This window comes from Protopterus annectens, chromosome 1.part1 (assembly GCF_019279795.1).
Source record: "Protopterus annectens isolate FY-2018-M chromosome 1.part1, PAN1.0, whole genome shotgun sequence".
Classification (NCBI taxonomy): domain Eukaryota; kingdom Metazoa; phylum Chordata; order Ceratodontiformes; family Protopteridae; genus Protopterus; species Protopterus annectens.
In genome coordinates, this window is record NC_056726.1 from 579,179,772 (window position 1) to 579,200,578 (window position 20,807).

Sequence of the window (20,807 nt, forward strand, 5' to 3'; positions counted from 1 at the left end):
GCCGCAATGACGTCGGGTGAAGTGCGACACCAGCCGAAGCCAGACCCAGACTTTGGAATCCGGCCGACCGAAGGGCTGCCTGACGACAGGACAACCCATTTGTAAAGACTGCAGATGCATCCTTGAAGGACATCATCTGTGGCAGGTAAGGGGGTCAGCTCCGAAGCCTTTGGGTCCGAAGGGGCCAATTTTCTTGCCAGAGCTGGATCTGAAAGTAACCTCTTCACCACCCGCTCAATGTCCACATCTGATAGAGTCCTGGAGGATCTGGTGGAGACAGAAGGAGATCTCCTCCTCTCCAAAATAGGAGATCTCAAGGTGGATGAAACAACATCAATATCAGGTAAAATTTTTGGTACCGAAGGTTGCCTCGGCACCGAGAAGACCGACGGCACCGATATGGACGAAGCTGAACTTCTTGGCTCTGACGCTTTGGTCATTTTTGTCACCTCCGAAGCAGAGGCCGAAGATTTTCTCTTAGAAGATTTAGGAGATGCCTGACCGAGTTCCAGCTGTTCCTGGAAGGAACTGGTCATAAGACCCCTGTCAATAAGTTTTCGCTTCCTCTCATTTAAGACCCTGGTGCTAAACGCTTGGCAAAAAGTGCAGGGCTCCTGCAAATGGGCTTCACCTAGACAGTACACGCAACTGGTGTGACTGTCTGTAAGAGACATTTTTCTGTGAACATCTATCACACTTCTTAAACCCCGAAGAGCGATGATCCTTCTGCTCTCTATCCTTATCTTTAGACATTCCTACTACAAGGTATAGACTAGCTAGATAAACAACAAGAAAAGCACTAATTACTAACTACAGACAAAAAAGTAGTACAGAAGAAAGAAGTATATAACTTTTTTTTTTTTTGACACACACACACACACACACACACACACACACACGGAGGAAAGGCCCTCTAACTTAAACGGACACTACAGCCCTCTAACTTAAACAGGCCAAACAATCCTTGGGGAAAGAATAGGGGTCAGAAACTCTCAAAACACAGTCACACGAGAGACAAATATTATTAAAGTATGTAAAGGATAGATAAAGTCGGGAAAAGACTAAATTTAGTAAATAAAGTTTTACTTAGCCAACGAGCCAGTAAGACACAACCTTGAAGCTTCCGCGGCAAATGAGATCTGGGGAATTGTCATAAGGCATCATGGGATATGGGCTAGCCTCGAGCCAGTAAAAGCTCTCGAGCTTTAGTATCGGCCGAGTTGAAGCCGAATACCGGCTCCAAACCCATCCAACAAGAATTACGGCGAGATAAGACTACATAACATTTAAAGTTTTTGAATGGCCCAGCTAGAGCCCAGACCTAAATCCAATAGAAAATCTGTGGGGTGACCTGAAGAGGGCTGTGCACAAGCGAAGCCATCGCAATCTGATGGATTTGGAGCGCTTTTGCAAGGAAGAGTGGGCAAATATTGCCAAGTCAAGATGTACCATGCTGACAGACTCCTACCCAAGAAAACTGAATGCTGTAATTAAATCAAAAGTTGCTTCAACAAAGTATTGGTTTAAGGATGTCCACACTTATGCAACCAGCTTATTGTACGTTTTTTATTTTTTACATTTTTCACCTAACAGATTTGTTTTTCAATTAAACTGTACAGGTTATAGGTCACATTAAAGGTGGGAAATGTTCTGAAATGATTTATTGTAGTCTTTTTTTTTTATATCACAAAAACCTGGCATTTTAACAGGGGTGTGTGCACTTTTTATATCCACTGTATGTATGTAGGATACATGCACTTACACACAACTCAAGCCTGAGTCAAGTGCTCTAATGCACATGCATTTAATTAAAAAACTGAAGTACAACCTGGTAATGACTGCAACTTACCATGACAGCAGAAAGTGCAGACACTGAACCTAGACAAGTAAGACCCATAGTGTAGCTCGGATCCATCATGTAAGGAACGATTCCACCAAGACTGGCTGCTAGCAAACCAGCATTCAGGTAATGTCGGCCTGGCAGAAGAAGTGGTGCAGAGTTCAACATACCTAGAGTGAAACAGAGGAATGAATTAAAGCAACACATCCTCAAAATATCAGACTGTGATGGCTGCTGAAACCATTAAGGGAAAAATGGAAAGCAGAAAAATAATGGCTTTTTGTACAAATTTAACATGACTGTCTACTTATAACCACAACAATAACACTTCATACAGCATACAGGCATTTCTTGAGCATTTTCACAATCAGAGAGTTTTTAAAACTAATCTGCTCATAAATGGAAGGGCCAACATCTGTTCATAAATGGAAGAGCCAATCATTTCAGGTAAATAGTCAGAAGCTTGTTAACCTTCAAGCAAGCCCTAGAGGCACAGCAGTTAACTTACATTTCTTGAAAGTCAAGATTCAGTTTAACTAATAACAGAGAGAGATACATGTTATGAACAGAAGCAGTTAAGTCTACCAAGACTATTTTAAAATTACCTGTGGCTACAAGATGGTGTGCATCAATGCAGGCACACATTCTTTGACACAACATAAAATCCCAGGGTTGACTATGCCCTGGAACCAACAATGGCTTTCTACAGCTGCATCCTCCCAAGGTGAAAACTGACATGTTGCACCACCCAAATCTGTTACAAAATTTTGCTCCTCTCAGTCCTGCAATTACTCAGCCAGTTAGGTTAAACTGATGAGCAGTTAAAAGAACAAAAACCTAACTACAGTGTAAACATACTCTTCATGATGTGGATTAAGGAACATACACATATCATTAATACTTGCATTTAATTGTTTATATAACTTAAACTGTGAGCATTTATGAATTTTCCAAAATAACCTTCCTGGGAGAACGAATGAAAATGTAAGTGTAAGTGTGATGACATTATCAGTTGGAAAATATTTGAAATAAACTTGCCTTCACCTGTTTTTAGAAATAAAAATGCAGGCCACAGCCAACACTAGGTCCCACAGGAGACCTGCTTTTTATGGTAACTCACAAAATCTGACTTCTCTACCCTCAGCTGAGCAACTTCTATGTCATGGAGGGGCTTTTACTTTCTAGATACCCTGGGCATAAGCTACAGGAACAAGATGAAGGATTACACCTTTTCCAGCTGTATATGTATGGAATCCACAAAAAAACAAAGTTCCACACCAGTGAAGCAAATACTGACAGTATCATGCTTGCCTCATCCAATCTGAAATGTAGGGAGGGGTCTTGTATATTCACCTAACACAAGGCTCAAATGGTGCACATGCAAATGTATATTCATATCTCACAGACCACTATGTCAACCTGTCCACTGAGAAAAGTACAGTTGTGTACACTTACAATAAATGTAGATGTTCGAGTGTATTCACTGTTGCAGTCATTACTTTTGGGTTATCTGCTTGTAGGTAGCCCTCAGTCGGCCTGATTAACAAAGTCTTGAGCCCTGTGTCGGCTGCTGTCCCTTCTTCCATGACGTCAGGTCGTCAGGGGTATAAAACATGCAGCCAACGCCATTACATCAGTTTTTCTTGCCCCAGATGTCAGGTGCCCCCTAATGGGGAGGAATTAAATATAAAAGTACAAAGATATACCTCCAACAAAAAAGCAAATACACCAAAAGGGGTTTTAAGCCTGGTAAAGGAAAGTAGAAGTATCAGAGTATGAGACCCTGGAACGTACACAATGTCAAGAATAATCCAAAGAAACTGCTGAGCTTAGAAGAACCTTCTAAGCTCAGCAGTTTCTTTGGATTATTCTTGACATTGTGTACGTTCCAGGGTCTCATACTCTGATTTGGTCCCCAGAGTGAACCTTGTTTGGTTTTGTGTTTAGGAAGTTCACCCTATCATCTCCTAATTTTGGTTAAAGTAGAAGTATAGTCAAAATAAGTTAGGGGGCTGGAGGGAGGGTAACCAGGACTGCAACAGTGAATACACTCAAACATCTACATTTACGGTAAGTGCACACAACTGTACTATGTTCTTCATATTTCATTGCTGCAGTCATTACATTTGGGTAGATTCCCAAAGCTATGGTTGGGAGGAGGAATTTAGAGAGCATTAGGACCAGCTATAAGGCCCTGCAAGACTGCAGTGGCAAAGCCAGCTCTGGATTTAGAGAAAAATTGCCAAATGATAATGCCTGGTGAAAGTATGTACAGAACTCAAGGTAGCAGCTTCTAGGATGTCCCTGGTAGGGACACCTCTGAGAAAGGCTGTACAGGTAGATGTAGCCCTGGAGGAGTGAGATCTGATTCCCTGGGGGATAGGTTTTCCATGGTGCTTACAGCAGAAATGAATGCAATGGCCTATCCATTTAGAAATGGTTTTCTCTGAAATAGCCTTCCCCTCTGCCCCTGCAGCAAATGCCACCAGCAGTTGTTCATAGGTTCATAGATGGGTACTAGGCTATCGGCCCAAGGGCCTACATAAGCCTAGCCAACAATGTTCTATGGCTTATGCCGCCCAAGAAAGTTATTTTCCTGTCCCACTGTCGAGCAGAGACACAGAAGTGATCCCCGGGGTGCATTTCCTATTTCCCATCCACTCATCAAGATTTTTCTTGAAGAGTGCTAATGAAGCACTTTGCTTGACATAGATGGGCAGCTTGTTCCAGAGTATAGGAAGTCTCTGGGACAGGAATCTATCCCTCCAGTGTGTCCTGTTTATTGTGGTGACAAGGTTTAGATCCCCAGAGCATGTAGCTTGAAGGTATTGGGATTTCTTTAGGTTTAGCATGTCCAACAGCTCTGGGTTTGACATAGCTTTATATGTTAGGCAAAGATCACCTCGGAGTAGGCGATATGCTACGGAGTAAAGCAGGAGTTTTTGAGGCGGTCAGTGTAGGGCATTTGTTTGAGGCCAGTAATCTTATTTGTGAGGTACTTCTGTGGCCTTTCCAGCTGCTGCAGATGTCTTGTGAGGTACATTCCAAAAGGGGCATTGTACTCTATAATGGGTCTAATGAGTGTCGAGTAGAGGGGAACAATAACCTCTTTTTTCGAGGATGAGAACCCTTTTATGATGAGGTGTGCCATGTAGAAGGACTTCCCGACTACTGTGGAGATGTGACTATCAAAGGAGAGACTACTGCCCACCTGGGTCCCAAGGTCTCATCACACATTCAGTGTTAAGTAGATTGCTGCCTATGTGATAGTTCATGGGTACAGAGTTTTTACCAAAGGGGATAACACTGCACTTTTTTGGCATTGAGCTTGAGGCCATGGCTCTGACACCAAGCATCTGTCTCAGTGAGGCCCTTCTGTAGGAAGTCCACATCATTTGGGGACTTGACTATGGCTCCTAGTTGTTCAGATTTCCTTTGAGGTTTAGTCCTGTCCAAGTAGAATCTAAGTTGTCTGTGCACATCTAAGGAATGCAGTATCTGTTCCCCTCTGTTCTGTGGATTGGGAAAGAAGGTTGTCAAACGGATAGACTGATTAAGAGCCACACTGGATACCACCTTGGACATGAATGATGGATTGGTCCTGAGTGACACCCTGTCCACATGAAAGATGATGAAATGCTCCACTGCCATAAAGGCCTGTAATTCAGATACCCTTCTAGCTGAAGTGATTGCTAAAAGAAAAGATGTTTTCCAAGAAAGAAATTTTGAGTCTGCAGTAGCAGTTGGCTTGAAAGGAGGTAGAGTGAGTTTCTTCAAAACAAAGTTAAGGTCCCAGGCTGGGGTTGGAGCTCTCCAGGGTAGTCTCAAACTTTTGGCCCCTATGAGGAAAGTACAGGTGTATACACTTACCATAAATGTAGATGTTCGAGTGTATTCACTGTTGCAATCATTACATTTGGGTAATCTGCTGGCAGGTTGCCCTCAGTCGGCCTGATTAACAAAGTCTTGGGTCCTGCATCGGTTGCTGTCCCTTCTTCCATGACATCAGGTCGCCAGGGGTAGAAAACATACAGCCAATGCCATTACATCAGTTTTTCTTGCCCCAGATGTCAGATGCCCCCCAAATGGGGAGCAAAATATATTATATCATAAGAAACACAAAAATATACCTCCAAACAAAAGCAAATACACCAAAAAGGCTTTTAAGCATAATAAAAGAAGGAAGAGGTATAGTAAACGAAAAACAGGGGGCTGGAGGGAGGGTAACCAGGACTGCAACAGTGAATACACTCGAACATCTACATTTATGGTAAGTGTACAGAACTGTACTATGTTCATAGTGTTTCATTGTTGCAGTCATTACATTTGGGTAGATTCCCACAGCTAAGATTGGGAGGATGGATTTATACAACATTAGGACCAGCTATCAGGCCCTGCAAAATAGCAGTGGCAAAGCCAGCTTTGGATTTAGAGAAATTTGGTAAGTGATAATGCTTGGTGAAAGTATGAACTGAACTCCAGGTAACAGCTTCTAGAATATCCCTGGTAGGAACACCTCTGAGAAGGGCTGCTGAAGTATATGCAGCCCTGGTGGAATAAGATCTGATCCCCTGGGGGATAGGTTTTCCATGGTGCTTATAACAGAAATGAATACAATGGGCTTATCCATTTAGAAATGGTTTGCTTTAAAATAGCCTTCCCCTCTGCCCCTGCAGCAAATGCTACCAGCAGTTGTTCAGATTTTCTTCAAGATTTAGTCCTGTCCAAGTAGAATCTAAGTTGTCTGTGTACATCCAATGAATGCAGAATCCACTCTCCCTTGTTCTGTGGATTGTGAAAGAAAGTTGGCAAATGAATGGACTGATTAAGGGCCACACTGGATACCACCCTGGGCATGAATGATGCATTGGTCCTGAGTGACACTCTGTCCGCATGAAAGATGATGAAAGGCTCCACTGCCATAAGGGCCTGTAATTCAGATACCCTTCTAGCTGAAGTGACTGCTAAAAGGAAGGCTGTTTTCCAGGAAAGAAATTTTAAGTCTGCAGTTGCAGCTGGCTCGAAAGGAGGTAGAGTGAGTTTCTCCAATACAAAGTTAAGGTCCCAGGCAGGGGTTGGAGCTCTCCTGGGTGGTCTCAAGTTTTTGGCCCTTCTGAGATACTGCTTTAGAAGAGGATGAGAGAAGAGGGGGGGTCTGTGTTGTAATGAGCTGAAATGGCTGAGGCATGGATTTTTATGGAAGAAAAAGACAGGCCCTTATGAAGCATCTCAGTTAAGTATTGCACAATCTGAGGTAAATTGGGCACTGCTGTGCTCATCCCTTCAGATTGATTCCAGGCACAGAATCTTTTCCATTTGTCAGCATAAGATTTTATGGCACTAGGTCTTCTCGCTTCCAAAATGACATCCATCACAGGTTTGCTGACGGATGCTAAGGGTGAATTTTTAAGTGATTAGCCAAGCATCAAGATTCAATGTTTGGAGCCGAGGGTGCAGAATTTGGTTCTCCTGCTGAGACAGTAAGGAAGGTGTCTGAGGCAGGTGCCTCGGAGTAATGTGTGGCACACTGAGCAGTAGTGGGTACCAGTGTTGGCGAGGCCAGTCTGGAAAAATCTAAATCATTTTTGGTTTGTCCTGTTTGACTTTTAGTAGAACTTTGGAGAGCAAAGGCAGAGGGGGAAAGGCATAGACTGATAGGTGTTTCCATCTGGAGGACAGAGGATCCACTTTCCAGGCTTTTTTGTAATGAGTTCTTGTGCAAAATTTGTCCAGGTGGTAGTTCTGGTACTTAGCTTTAATGAAGACTTTGAATCTGAAATTCGAATTTGAAAATCTCAGGAGTCGGCCGACCGGCACTTGCGAACTGCTTTTGCTTCGGGCACCGCGCGGCAAGAAAGACTGAAGAAAATTGCATTGGCTTTTATACCCCTGGCGCACTAACGTCAGGGAGGAGGCGACAGCAACCGACGCCGGACCTAGACTTTGGAACTCGGGCCGACTGCGGGTAGCCTGCCAGCAGGATAACTCAACTGTAATGACTGCAACAGTGAAACACGATGAACATTTGACAGTGCGTGTAGCCTGCTTTGAAGCGTAGGTATCTTCTGCAAGATTCCCTGACTGGGATGTGCAGGTATGCTTCTTTTAAATCTAGAGTTGCCAACCAGGCATCTTTGCCTAGCATAGGAAGTAATTGGTGAAGAGTCAGCATCTTGAATTTTGGAATTTCCAAAAAGGTGTTTAGAGTAGACAAGTCCAGGACAGGACGCCATATATTGTCTTCTCTGGGTACCAGTCTTGAGTAGAAACCTTGTCCCTTTTCCTCTTCTGGTACCAGTTGAATAGCCCCCATGCTTAAGAGAGAAAGTACTTGTTTTGGGCCTCTGCCCACTGATTTGGGGGTAGGTCCGGCCACCCATTTGGTGTTGGCAATGTGTGGAAGTGAAATCTGTATCCCTGGGACACTATATTTAAAACCCATTTGTCCTGGGTAATGAGTTCACAGTTCTTTGCATGAATAGCAATCTTTCCCCCCAAAGGGGCAGTCAGTTGATAAGTGCTTGGAAATTTTAAACGGAAGTCATTGAGACAGTTTACCATGGGGAGAGTCTTATTACTCCCAGTTTGGAAGTGGAGGCCCCCCACTGCATAATCCTGTGTGTCCCCCCTGGGACTGAAACCTGGGGCTTTTGCTGTGTCTGGGTTTGGCTTGAGAAGACCTGGAAGGGGCTGGAAAGGACCAATTCTTAGAGGGCCAGTGCCTATTAAATCTAGGAGGCTGAACTTGTAAGAAATCTTTAACAGTTTGCATAGATTTTGCTTTATCTTCCATCTTTTTAAGAACTTCCGCAGTCTTGTTGCCAAACAGGCGGTCCTGATTTAAGGGAGCATCCAACAATTTAACTTTAACATGATCAGGCAAAGATTGCTCCTTTAGCCAAGCATGCCTTCTGAGCACAGACCCAGTAACAGCAGCCCTGCAAGAGGCCTCTAATGAATCAAAACTACATTGCAAAGTATGTTTTCCAACTTGTTCGGCAGAATGCATTAAATCCTGTAATTCTTTATTTTCCGCACAGTTAGGAATTAACATCATTTTCTGTTTAAGCAATCCAATAACATTTTGTTGATACTTTAACATATGAAACTGGCAGTTTAAAGCCCTAATGACCAAGGCTGCAGAAGTGTAAACCTTCTTACCCCATCTATCCAGCGCCCTGGAGTCTCTATCAGAAGGGGTAGGATTTTTAGCAGTAACGCCTTAATGTCCTTGGGCCCCTGTGAAATAGTCTCTGGATCCGCAATAGGATTTTTAAAAAGGAACTTGTGTGACTCAGGGACCCTGTAGTATCGGTCAGGTTTTCTGGGAGCAGGAGGCAAGTAAATAGGGGCCAAACTAGATTCCGAAAAAGCATCATCAACAATGTCTAGTACAGGAGGAATAGCTCAAGGCTTATGCTGTGTCAGGAGTAAGAAATCCCTAATCCTATTTTTTGAATCAGAAAAATCCTGGCTTTCCCAGTGGAAATGCTCCCTTAGAGTATGTAACGTTTCCCCAAAAGAAAAATCCTCTGCAATGGAAGCAGAGGAAATGGAGTCCTCTGCATCAGAATCCTCATAAGTAGATAAGGGCAAATCCAGATCATCAGAAGAATCAGAAAAAAACGGAATCCTGGTCAGGAGATTCATAAACAACTTCAGTCCTAGGCCTCTTAGAAAGGGGGGGGGTTTGACTACCCCTGATTAGAGTTATTAAATCTTCAGCCATTCTTATCATTTGTTTTTTAGGCATAGAGGCCTGAGCATGTGGTCAGGGCGTCGGTTTTTAAGGCATGGTTCGAGATTTAGGCCTAAGTGAAGAAGGAGGCGTCAGTTTAATATGCAAGTCTGTAGGCCTGAATACGCCCTCAGAAGCTGGTGCCTGCACAGCGGCTCCGGACAAATCCAAGGTAGAGACATCCGCGGGTTCCACAGTTGAAGCATCTCGCGGCATACCGGACTCCGAATGGGTCTCAGTAGAGGCCTGCGAATCATAAGTAGCAGGTATCAGGGGCTGCGAAAGCACCTCACTGAGTACCGTTGAACTGGCGACTGGCTTAGGAGAAGCGTCGTCGGCAGCTTTGGACCTTGGTGGCCTGTCTCTGTCTTTATCTTTGCATTTTTTCAGAGTCCCGGTAGTCAGATGACTAACAGATGATATTTCTGGATAATTAAACCGAGAACCGAAATATTTAGAGGTGAAAATATACCGACGACGTATAGTGCGCTGATTAAACAAAGCACAAAACCGACAGAAAGGTACGTCGTGGTCAGGGCCTAGGCAAGGAATACAGTACAAATGAAAATCCTTATGAGGTATTTGTTTTCCACAAGTAATGCAATTATTAACTTTTACGGACATCAGTAAGGAGCAAGAAAAAGTTTCCCCAACTGGGTACTTAGCTTTAGTTGAAGACTTCGGTTCTGAAACTTGAAAATGAAAATTTCAGGAGTCAGACGACCGGCACTTGTGAAATGCTATTGCTTCGGCCACCGCACGGCAAGAAAAACTGATGTAATGGTGTCGGCTGCATGTTTTATACCCTTGACAACCTGACATCATGGAAGAAGGGACAGCAACAGACGCAGGACCCAAGACTTTGTTAAGAAGGCCTACTGAGGGCTACCTGCAAGCAGATAACCCAAATGTAATAACTGCAACAGTGAAACAAGAAGAACATCTGCAGGGCCTTTCCACTTTGCAAGTCTAGGTGTTTATAGTACACCTTATCCTCAGTATAATCTTAAATCTTTTGAAAGTAATTGGTTAAGTCTTTTCTAACCATTCATTTTTCCATAGGCTGTAGCAGGTAGCTGCTTTTTTACTTCCAGTGAGAAAGACCTCATACATTTCTCTCATTTCTTCATTGTTGAATTCTCCTCTACTGTCACATCCTCGGAGGGACTTATGAACACGTAACCATGTGTGAATAAACTTATTTTTTTAATTTCAGAGGGCTTCTTAGTGGTCACAATGCTGCCTGCATGAAAACAGTAGAACTGCTCATGTGTATGATAGCATCACACATACAGGTCACGTTTATTAGATAGCTAATGTCAGTCTAGCCTAAGTTGAGGCTTGCTATATTTTACAACTGCTTACAATGCTCTCTAAAAGAGGTTTGCAAAGGGATTGTTACTGCTTGAGTTAAACACTTACTGTGTCTACAAAGGTATGCCCAAAACTGCCTTTGAAGTTTGAGCATTATTTTCTGCTTCTGTTACATAGTCTTTAAATGTCAAACTATCTTATCACCCACAGATATTAAGACTTCACCTATTTTGTTCAAGAGTGTGACAACAGTCCTGCTGTCATTCATCTCATCTACCACATCTCTAGCTCTTTTCAAACACAAGTTAATGAGCAACACTGGAATGTCTGCTAGAACCACTTGGCTCAGTGTGGCATTCTGTTTGACCAAGTTTTGCTCGAAATATTACAGTTCGTGGACTGTATGATTCTTTCATTGACGAAGATTTGTGGGGTACTTTACACTCACCTTCCCTTTTTTTTTTATTTCACTAGAAAAGCTAGCTAGTCATTTAACTCAATACACAATATATGAGCATGCAATATAAGTGAAAGCAGAATCCCAGGATTAAATACAAAACAGCTCCAAAAGTACATTGGCTAGGAAAAGGAAAAACAGGTGAGAACTGAGGAAAAGCAGAGCTGTGGGGAAAAGGACTTATAAACAAAAGCCTGTAGCTCAGAAATTTGAAAGGGGGAAAGTAATGCCCATACAACAATGTATTTCAACAGACCAAATTCAAATCCATTTGACTTGCTGATTTGAAATGGCAGGGAAGTCTGCAATCAAAAAACTCATTTTCCATGGAGAAGAGTTATTCAAAAGTAGATGAAAATACAATCATCTTCAGGAACTGCATGAAAAGCCTGTGTTGAACCACAGGCCTGCTATCCACTAAATCGTGATGTCTACAGATGGCAGTCAGGTGTCCTAAGTGTGGAACTACAGATATCTAAAGGAGTTGAAAATTACTTGCAGACACAATACATTTGGCAGGGAATAAAGCTACTTAGTTGGATACACTCTTGCAACCTTTATCACTTCTGAGATCTCTACCAGAATGCCCAGTGGAAGAAATGGGTCTAAGAAAACAATTCAGAGCAAAGGGTATGGCATCTCTCAGCACAGCCCCCTGAAACAATAATCTGTACTGCTAAGGATCTGAGAATCAAATTAGAAGTTATGTACTCACCATAACGTTCCATCTGAGTAGGTGTATTCATTTGTCTGCAACCTGTGGGTTATGGATCCGATATCGGATCCGAACCGGCATGGTTTACCAGCTATGGATCCAAGCTCTCAGCTCCTCCCCTCACCCATAATGCCCTGCTCTACCCTCATGACCTCAGATCGAGTTTGCCAAAAGCAAGAACACCCTGAAAAGGGTAACAGAACATATGCAGGAAACTGAAAGGCCAGGGGGATAGGAGGGCGGGATGGTTGCAGACAAATGAATACACCTACTCAGATGGAACGTTATGGTGAGTACATAACTTCTAAATCTGAAGTAGGAGATTCATTTGTCTGCAACCTGTGGGACAGAGTCCCCAGCTACCTGAATCTTGGGCGGCCATCATGGAAGGATATTCTGGAGCACCGCGGAGCCAAAGGATGCTCTACCCCTAGATGCAAGATTCAACTTGTAGTGGGAAATAAAAGTATGAGATGAAGCCCATGTGTCTGCTGCACAAATATCATCTAGAGGAATCCTAGCCTTAAAGGCTGCCGAGGTAGAGACTGACCGGGTTGAATGGGCGTGTACACCCTCCGGTGCGGGCCTTCCTGAAGCTTGATAAGCCAATAAGATGCATTGTGACATCCAGCGAGACAGTGAGACTTTAGAAATTGGCTTGCCCAAATTAAATTTAGCAAAGGAAATGAACAACTGATCGGATTGCCTATGACCAGCCGTCCTGTTTAGATAAAATCTAAGTTGCCTGTGAACATCTAAGGAGTGAAGCTTGTATTCACCTTTGTTTTCATATTTAGGAAAGAAAACAGGGAGGTTAATGGATTGATTAATGTTTGCTTCAGAAGCTACTTTAGGAAGAAAGGACGGGTTGGTCCTGAGGTAAACACGGTCCGGATGAAAGACCAAGTAAGGAGGTTTAGCTGATAATGCTTGGAGCTCTGAAACTCTCTTGGCGGAAGTAATGGCTACAAAGAAGGCAGCCTTGAACGACAAGAATTTCAGACCTACCGTAGCCGCCGGTTCGAAGGGGGGGGGGCGGTCAAGGCCTGGAGAACTAAGGAAAGGTCCCAGGGGAACCGCTTGTTTTACAGGGGGCCTGAGAAGGAAAGTACCTTTAAGGAAAATTTTACACAACTTGGCCGACATGAGTGGATTGGAGTCATGACCAATGTGATAATGTGAAATTGCCGCAAGTTGTACTTTGACCGTGGAACTGCTGGCACCATCGTTAAAAAGAGTGGTTAAGAAATCAAGCACTAAAGGGAGAGGAACTGTGAAAGGGTTTAGGCCTTGCCGCTCCGCCCACAAAGAAAACCGTTTCCACTTGCTACGGTAGACTTTCCTAGTGGATGGTTTATGAGCTGCCACCAGGATCGCCTTAACAGGGGACGAAATACCGGGAGTCCTGATCAAGAGTGGAACTGGAGCAGCCAAGCGGTCAGCTTCAGGTTGTCCAGGTTCGGAGGAGATAAGCAGGATGGATGAGATATCAGATCCGGAATGGGATCTAGAATCCAAGGAGGATTCACAGAGTGAGACCTTAGGAAGGGGAACCAGATCTGTTGAGGCCAAAACGGAGCGATGAGAATCATTCTGCACCCCAACCGAGAGGCTTTCTGAAGAACTTGGAGCATCAGAGGCAAGGGGGGATAAGCATAAAGAAGCCCGGGTGGCCAAGCATGCACCAGAGCGTCTCTTGGGGAACCTCCTGGAGGAGGTATCAGAGCGAAAAAACTGTTGCACTTGGTGTTTGAGGGAGAGGCAAAAAGATCGCAAGAAGGAGTTCCCCACCGTGCGAATATGCGTTCCGCTACTTGAGTACTGAGAGACCACTCGTAAGGGGTGAGAATGGTGCGACTGAGCTTGTCCGCCAGGATGTTGGACCGACCCGGAATGTGCGTTGCTATGAGAAAGCGGTTGGTGGAGATTGCCCATTCCCAAACTCTCATGGCTTCTCGACAAAGAGGGTAAGACCTGGTTCCTCCTTGCTTGTTGATATACCAGACAACCGACATGTTGTCCAATTGAATCGCAATTGTTCCCAAGGGAAGAAAGGCCTGAAGTGCTAGCAACGCTAAGAGCACTGCTCTCATCTCTAGAACGTTGATATGCAGTAAGGTCTCTGAATCGTTCCACGTGCCTTGGACGGTCCGGCCTGCAAAATGCCCCCCCCCCACCCGAGGCGGGAGGCGTCCGTGGTCACCGTGGCGAGAGGGGGAGAAGCACAAAATGGGCGGCCTCCGTGGAGATCTGGAGAGTGAAGCCACCACAGGAGGGACCGCTTGCAAGCCTTGCTGATCGCAATGGGATGATGCATAGGAAGAGCAAGGTACGACCACTGTACTAGGAGTGTCCACTGGAGGATGCGCATATTGAACCTTGCGAGAGGAAGAAGTGCTATAGCAGACGCCATGAACCCTAGAGCCCTCAGGACCAACTCCGCCGGAAATGAGCTTGAGTGGAGAATGGCCCTCACCTGGAGCTGCAGATTTTGAACTCTGTCCGCAGTGAGGAAGGCTTTTAAACTCCTTGTGTCTAACCTGGCACCTATAAAATCTATGAACTGCGTGGGTGCTAGGTTGGATTTTTTGTATTTATAGTTATGCCCAGACTGGGAGCAAGATGGAGAAAGGAGTCTCACGCCAATAGTAGTAGATGCCTTGTTGGGGCGGTAAGGAGCCAGTCGTCCAGGTAGGGAAAGACCTGCACCCCCTGAAGCCTCAGGTGGGCCGCTACCACTGCTAATACTTTGGTGAACACCCTGGGGGCTATGGTGAGACCAAAGGGAAGGACCCGGAACTGGTAGTGACTGGCTCCCAGCCGGAAGCGGAGAAACCTCCTGGAGCGCCTGTCCATTAGTATATGGTAGTACGCATCCTTGAGGTCTATGGAGCACATCCAGTGATTTTCTCCCAGAAGGGGGAGAATAGATTGCAGAGTGACCATTCGGAACTTCTCCTTGGGAATTGCCAGGTTCAAGAGAGAAAGGTCTAAAATTGGTCTTAGATCCCCGTCTTTTTGGCACTAAAAGAACCTGGAGTAGAACCCTGATCCGATCTCGTCTGGGGGCGGGCTGGATGGCTCTTTTCTTTAGCAGATGGCCAATTTCTGCCAAAGCGCCCGGTGACCGGGTGGAGCGTCGGGAGGGACTTCAATTTTGGCAAGTGACGAAAGGGATACGGTATCCACTGGATATGATCTGGAGAACCCAGCGGTCTGATGTTATGGACTCCCATGCCGCTAGGTGCTCCGAACGTCCCGACTGCCTCCAGAGTGGAGCAGCCGGGCAACCCCTCAGGGTTGCTGCGCGGGCCGTTCAGAGAAGGGTTCTCTGGACCCGAAGTTCCTGGGAGCCCCTCTGCCTCTAGGGCGTCCTCCCTGTCCTCCTATGCCACAGAAGGACTGGTTGTCCGGAGCAGGCTGGGATTGCTGCGACTTCCGGAACCACATCTTCTTCTGACCCTTTTGGTTCCTAGAATAGGGCCTCTGGGGTGCAGAGAAGCGGATTCCGACGGCAGACAGCGTCTTCCCGTCCTTCTCGCTCTGGGTCAAAGTGTCGCGAACAGTTTTGCCAAAGAGGGCAGAACCATCGAAGGGGGCATTCGCAAATGACGCTTTGAAGGGCTCGGAGAAATCACAATGACGGAGCCAGGCCTGACGTCTAGTAACTAGACCTGCCCCTGCGGCTCTAGCGGCGCCTTCCGTAGCATGGGAGAGTAACCGCATAGAGGTATTGGTAACGGACCTGAGAGTGGCCATGCGGGTGGAGTGCAGCACTTTGTCCTCCTCCGACATGGACTCTGGGGGAGATGCAGCGTATTCTTTAATAAGATCGCGCTGCATCCTAATCATATGTGCCAGGTAATTCAGCGCCCTTACTGAGAAGGTCGCCGAACTAAACATCCGCTTCCCCAAGCGGTCCATCATCCGAGACTCTTTGCTCGGGGGATGGACTGAGGGACTCTCCTGAGCAAGTTCCCTCTTGGTGGCCGCCGCCATCAACATGGCATCTACCGGAGGCCCCTTACTCCAATGGGCACGGTCAGCCGGGGGACTGAGGATCCGGTCGGGCCTTTTAGGGATTGGCTCCACGGTGTCCGGTTCCTTCCACGCCCTGGTGGTAATGAGGTCCACCAGGGGGTCGGCAGGAGGGGACACCCAAGAGGTAGACGGGCCCGCTTCAAATGCCTCCAAGAACACAGACTCGTCCGAGGAAGACTTGGGGGCAGACAACCCCCCCTTATGCGGAGCATTTCCATGATGTCTCCAAATGAGACATCCTCGGGGGGTGACCGTGGGGAGCCTTCCTTCCTCCAAATCCGTGTCTTCCGTGAAAGACTCGGGGGAGTCAATGTGCCTCCTTTTGCACGTATGCTTGCGAGTAACATCCTCTGGGGGGGCTGTCAGAGGACTCCTCGCAAACAGTAACCTGTTCCAGGGGAACAGCTTGGGGCACAGGAGCGGGCTGTCCCAAGGGCCGGATGGTGGAAGCCTGACCCAGAGCAGAGGGAGCGCGGGACGGAGCCGAAACAAGTGCCGGGGGTCCGGAGACCCTCAACAGGGCCCTCTCCACTACATCAAAAGCCGAAGGGGAGCCGACCTCGACCAAAGGATCCGACAATCGGCTCCTCCTCCGATCCGACGAGTGCGTCGGAGCCGGCGCCGGCGCCGGATCCGAAGGGACAGCAGCTCCGACACAGACGGCGCCGAAGGAGCACTGATCCCCGGATCCGGCTCGGATCCAGGCTCCGAGAGGTCGGATCCGATGCACTCGAGGGCAGGGTCGGATCCGAAGTACCAAGTACTATCGGCGCCGACCCACCCCCGGCTCCGAAGCTGCTCTGCTCCAACTGCTCCGAACCCGGGTAGCGGGTCGGAGAAGGAGCAATTGGCTTGAAAAAGGGGGTCGAGCTCCCCAGGGGGGAGGCAAGAGCACTCCCATCTGCATCTGGGCCTGGATGAACCTTCTCATCATCCCGTCCAGATCAGCGTCCGACAGGCTATATGTTGATCTCGACGAGGCTACCGAGGTAGGCCTTGAGTGCCTCCTCGATAGCCTCGACGGAGATCGGGTCTCCTCCTCCTCAGGTCCCGGTGAAAAACACGCTGGAGACCGGAGCCGAGGGGGAGAGCCAGCAGACAAGGAGGCCGGGAGAAGCCGCTTGGCTGGCGGGGCGAAACAGAGGTCTCGGCCCGCTTATGGTGCTTCTCCCTCCGGTCCTTCTTCTAGCTTCCCTCTCCTCCGAACCACTAAAGGGAGGTTGAGTCCCAGGAGGAGGAGGGGAGCGGAGAGGGACAACTGTGGTACGGTTACCCCGAAGGAGCGGAGGCGGAGCCGAGTCCGCGGCAAGAGACCCGCCAAGACAAGCTTGGACCTCCGCTCCTTCAATGCCCTGGGTTTGAACCCTGCACAAATGGAACATCCAGATGTGAGGTGTTCAACCCCCAGGCATCTAACACACCGAGTGTGGCCATCAGCTGGGGAAAGCTTATGGCCACACTCGGAGCACTTAGAAAATACTGTTTGGGCTGCTCAGACATCCCAAAAGCAAACAAACAAGGTTACTAGAACTAATAAAGTAAAGTAACAAAAACCACTCACAGGCCCAAACACACACTACGCTACCAGCGAGGGGAGGGATATTAAAAATAAGTTTTAAACACTAAAAAAATAATAATATAAGAGGGAAACCTACACTTTCACACAACTTTAACAAGAACTTTGAAATTTAAGCACTTTAGAGACTAGAAAAATCACTTAGCTGGAGAGCTGGAAAAACACAATCTGGTCACCATGCGCGGCAAACGAGATCTGAGGTCATGAGGGTAGAGCAGGGCATTATGGGTGAGGGGAGGAGCTGAGAGCTTGGATCCATAGCTGGTAAACCATGCCGGTTCGGATCCGATATCGGATCCATAACCCACAGGTTGCAGACAAATGAATCTCCTACTTCAGATTAATGGTTTCTTGGTCACCAAGAAATGATGAAACAAAGGTTTAATATTCTTGCTATGAATATGGCCAGTAAGTGCAAAATCAGAGGGAAAGATGGAAAGGTGCTTGGGAACCTCCCAAGCAATGGGAGTGAAAAGATACTTACAAAGCACACACATGCGCACACAGTAAGACTAATATAGGAAACCAAACCCTAACAAGGCGCTGCACAAAGTGATCTTGACAAGAACAGCAATGTTCTTGTCAGGAAATACATACTGAAAGTACATATTATAGATAAGGCACAGTAAAAGTTCAACAGCAATGAGTGGCAATAAATACCATTCTTCAGAGTATAAGGAAACTGTGTGTGTAATACAAATGAAAAATAATTTGTTCAGAATATGCACATTAAAGAAAAATACTTAATAGATAAAAAAAAGAAGTTATGTCTTACCATAACGTTCCATGTGAATTGTTCATCTCGCCTTTGTTCTTACGCATGGGTTCGGAGCCGATCCTCGGCTCCGAGACAGCCACTTTTACAGCTCTGCATCTTGAGAAAGCTCAAGGCACAGTCCTATCCCACAATCCCCTAGTGCTAACCCTCAGATCTAGTTTGCTAACACCAAAAGATAAGAATGCACCCCAGGCGCTAGCAGTAATTTAAAGATAAGGGGCAGCAATGCCCAAAAAACACCTAGATAATGAAAAGAGTACCCTGACAACAGAAGCAGCCAGAGACTAACAGAAGGTGTTGAAGACAAGCTGAACTGGAATCCAAATCATCCAGTTCTCCGAAAAAAAACATAGGCCGGGGGATGGAGGGTGGGTAGTAAGAACAAAGGCGAGATGAACAATTCACATGGAATGTTATGGTAAGACATAACTTCTTTATGTGAAATTGTTCAATCTCGCCGTTTGTTCTTACGCATGGGTAGCGTCCCTAGCTCCTTTACCCTGGGTGGCTCATGGGAGAATGTTCCTGAGAACCGTAGAACCAAAAGAGGCCCTATCTTTGGAGTTCTTGTCCAACTCATAATGGAGAATGAAGGTATGAGGCTTCGCCCAGGTTGCTGCCGCACAAATAGTATCCAACGGCAAACGGGCTGCATGGGCTAGAGATGTGGCCATAGCCCTGGTAGAATGAGCCTTGGGTTGAAAAGGTAATTGTTGTTTCATCTGTGAATAGATAAATTTAATACAATCTGTTAGCCATTTAGACAAGGTAACTTTGGTAACCGCCATACCTTTTCTTTGGTCAGCACAGGATATAAATAGTTGGTCTGATTTTCTGTCATCTTTTGTCCTTTGCAAATAAAACCTGAGTTGTCTGTGGACGTCTAACTTATGCAGCATATATTCCAACTTGTTAGTGTGATCTTTGAAAAAGGTGGGAAGTTCGATGGACCGGTTAATATTTGAAATTTGGGAGAAAAAGACGGATTGGTGCGTAATGTCACTCTATCAGAGTGGAAAATCAAGTAGGGAGGTCGAACAGATAGCACGTGTAATTCCGAAATTCTACGAGCAGAGGTTATAGCCACCAAGAATAATGTTTTCCATGACACGAACTTAAGAGAGGCTGTGGAGGCTGGTTCAAAAGGGGGTAACATTAACTAGGATAAAATTAAATTATGATTCCAAGGAGCAACTGGGTTATGAATGGAAGGGCGGAGGTGAAAAGTGCCTTTCAAAAACGCCTTGCAAAGTCTGTGGGACATGATGGAAGAATTTTTGTAACCCACATGAAAGCTCGATATGGCCGCCAGTTGGACTCTAACTGTGGACGATGATGCTCCTTCTTCAAAGATCTTAGACAGAAACTCCAAAATTTTGTGTACCGGTGCTTCTGTTGGATCTAATCCTTGTTGTAATGCCCAATAAGAAAAACGTGTCCACTTGCTCCGGTAAGTCTTTGTAATGGATGGTTTAAGAGAGGAAACAATTATACGTTTAACCGCAGGACCTGGCTAGGATGGGAAGAGGAGCAGCCAAGCTGTCAATTTTAGGGCCTGCAGGGATGGATGAGGGGTTCCTGACGCATGGGTCAAAAGGTCTGGAACTGGGTCCAGAATCCATGGCTCCTCGATTTGATGGGCCTGAAGAAAGGGGAACCAGATCTGTCGAGGCCAGAATGGGGCTATTAGAATTATGGTCCTTTCCAGATGTTTGGCTTTCTATAGAAACCTGGGGATTAACGGAATGGGTGGAAAAGCATGCAGGAGACCCGGGGGCCAATCCTGAACCAGTGAATCTCTGGGGACACTCCCTGGTGGAGGAAGAAGGGCAAAGTAGCTTCTGCATTTGGCATTCATCGGCGATGCAAAAAGGTCGCAGCAAGGCTGGCCCCACTTGCGGAATATCGCTTCCGCCACTTGAGATTTCAGGGACCACTCGTGAGGTAACAGGATGGCTCTGCTCAACCTGTCCGCAATTACGTTGGTCGTCCCGGGAATGTGCGTTGCTATCAGAAAGCGTCCGGTGGAGACAGCCCATTGCCAGATCCTGAGGGCCTCTCTGCATAATGGATAAGATCTTTTTCCTCCCTGTTTGTTGATGTACCAGACCACTGACATGTTGTCTGTCTGGACTGCCACTGTTCCTTGAGGTAAGACGCCGTGAAAGTGTTGCAATGCTAGAAACACTGCTCTTAGCTCTAGAACACTGATGTGCAGTTTGCATTCTGTTCTGGACCATTGACCTTGGACCGTCTTTCCCTGGAACAACCCCCCCACCCAATCAGGGAAGCGTCCGTGGTTATTGTCGCTATCGGGGTTGGCAGGGTAAATGGTCGACCTTGTGTCA

At 46.3% G+C, this 20,807-nt stretch overlaps 1 protein-coding gene across 2 annotated transcripts in view; it reads right to left on the reverse strand.

Moving 5' to 3' along the window:
- The window catches only part of NNT (nicotinamide nucleotide transhydrogenase), a 1,308,245-nt gene that overhangs the window by 414,558 nt on the left and 872,880 nt on the right, over positions 1-20,807 (reverse strand). For both annotated transcript variants that reach the window (XM_044076912.1, XM_044076918.1), the window contains exon 16: positions 1,850-2,010. In XM_044076912.1, the coding sequence (XP_043932847.1) occupies positions 1,850-2,010 (161 nt within the window). The remainder of the gene's footprint in view (positions 1-1,849; positions 2,011-20,807) is intronic.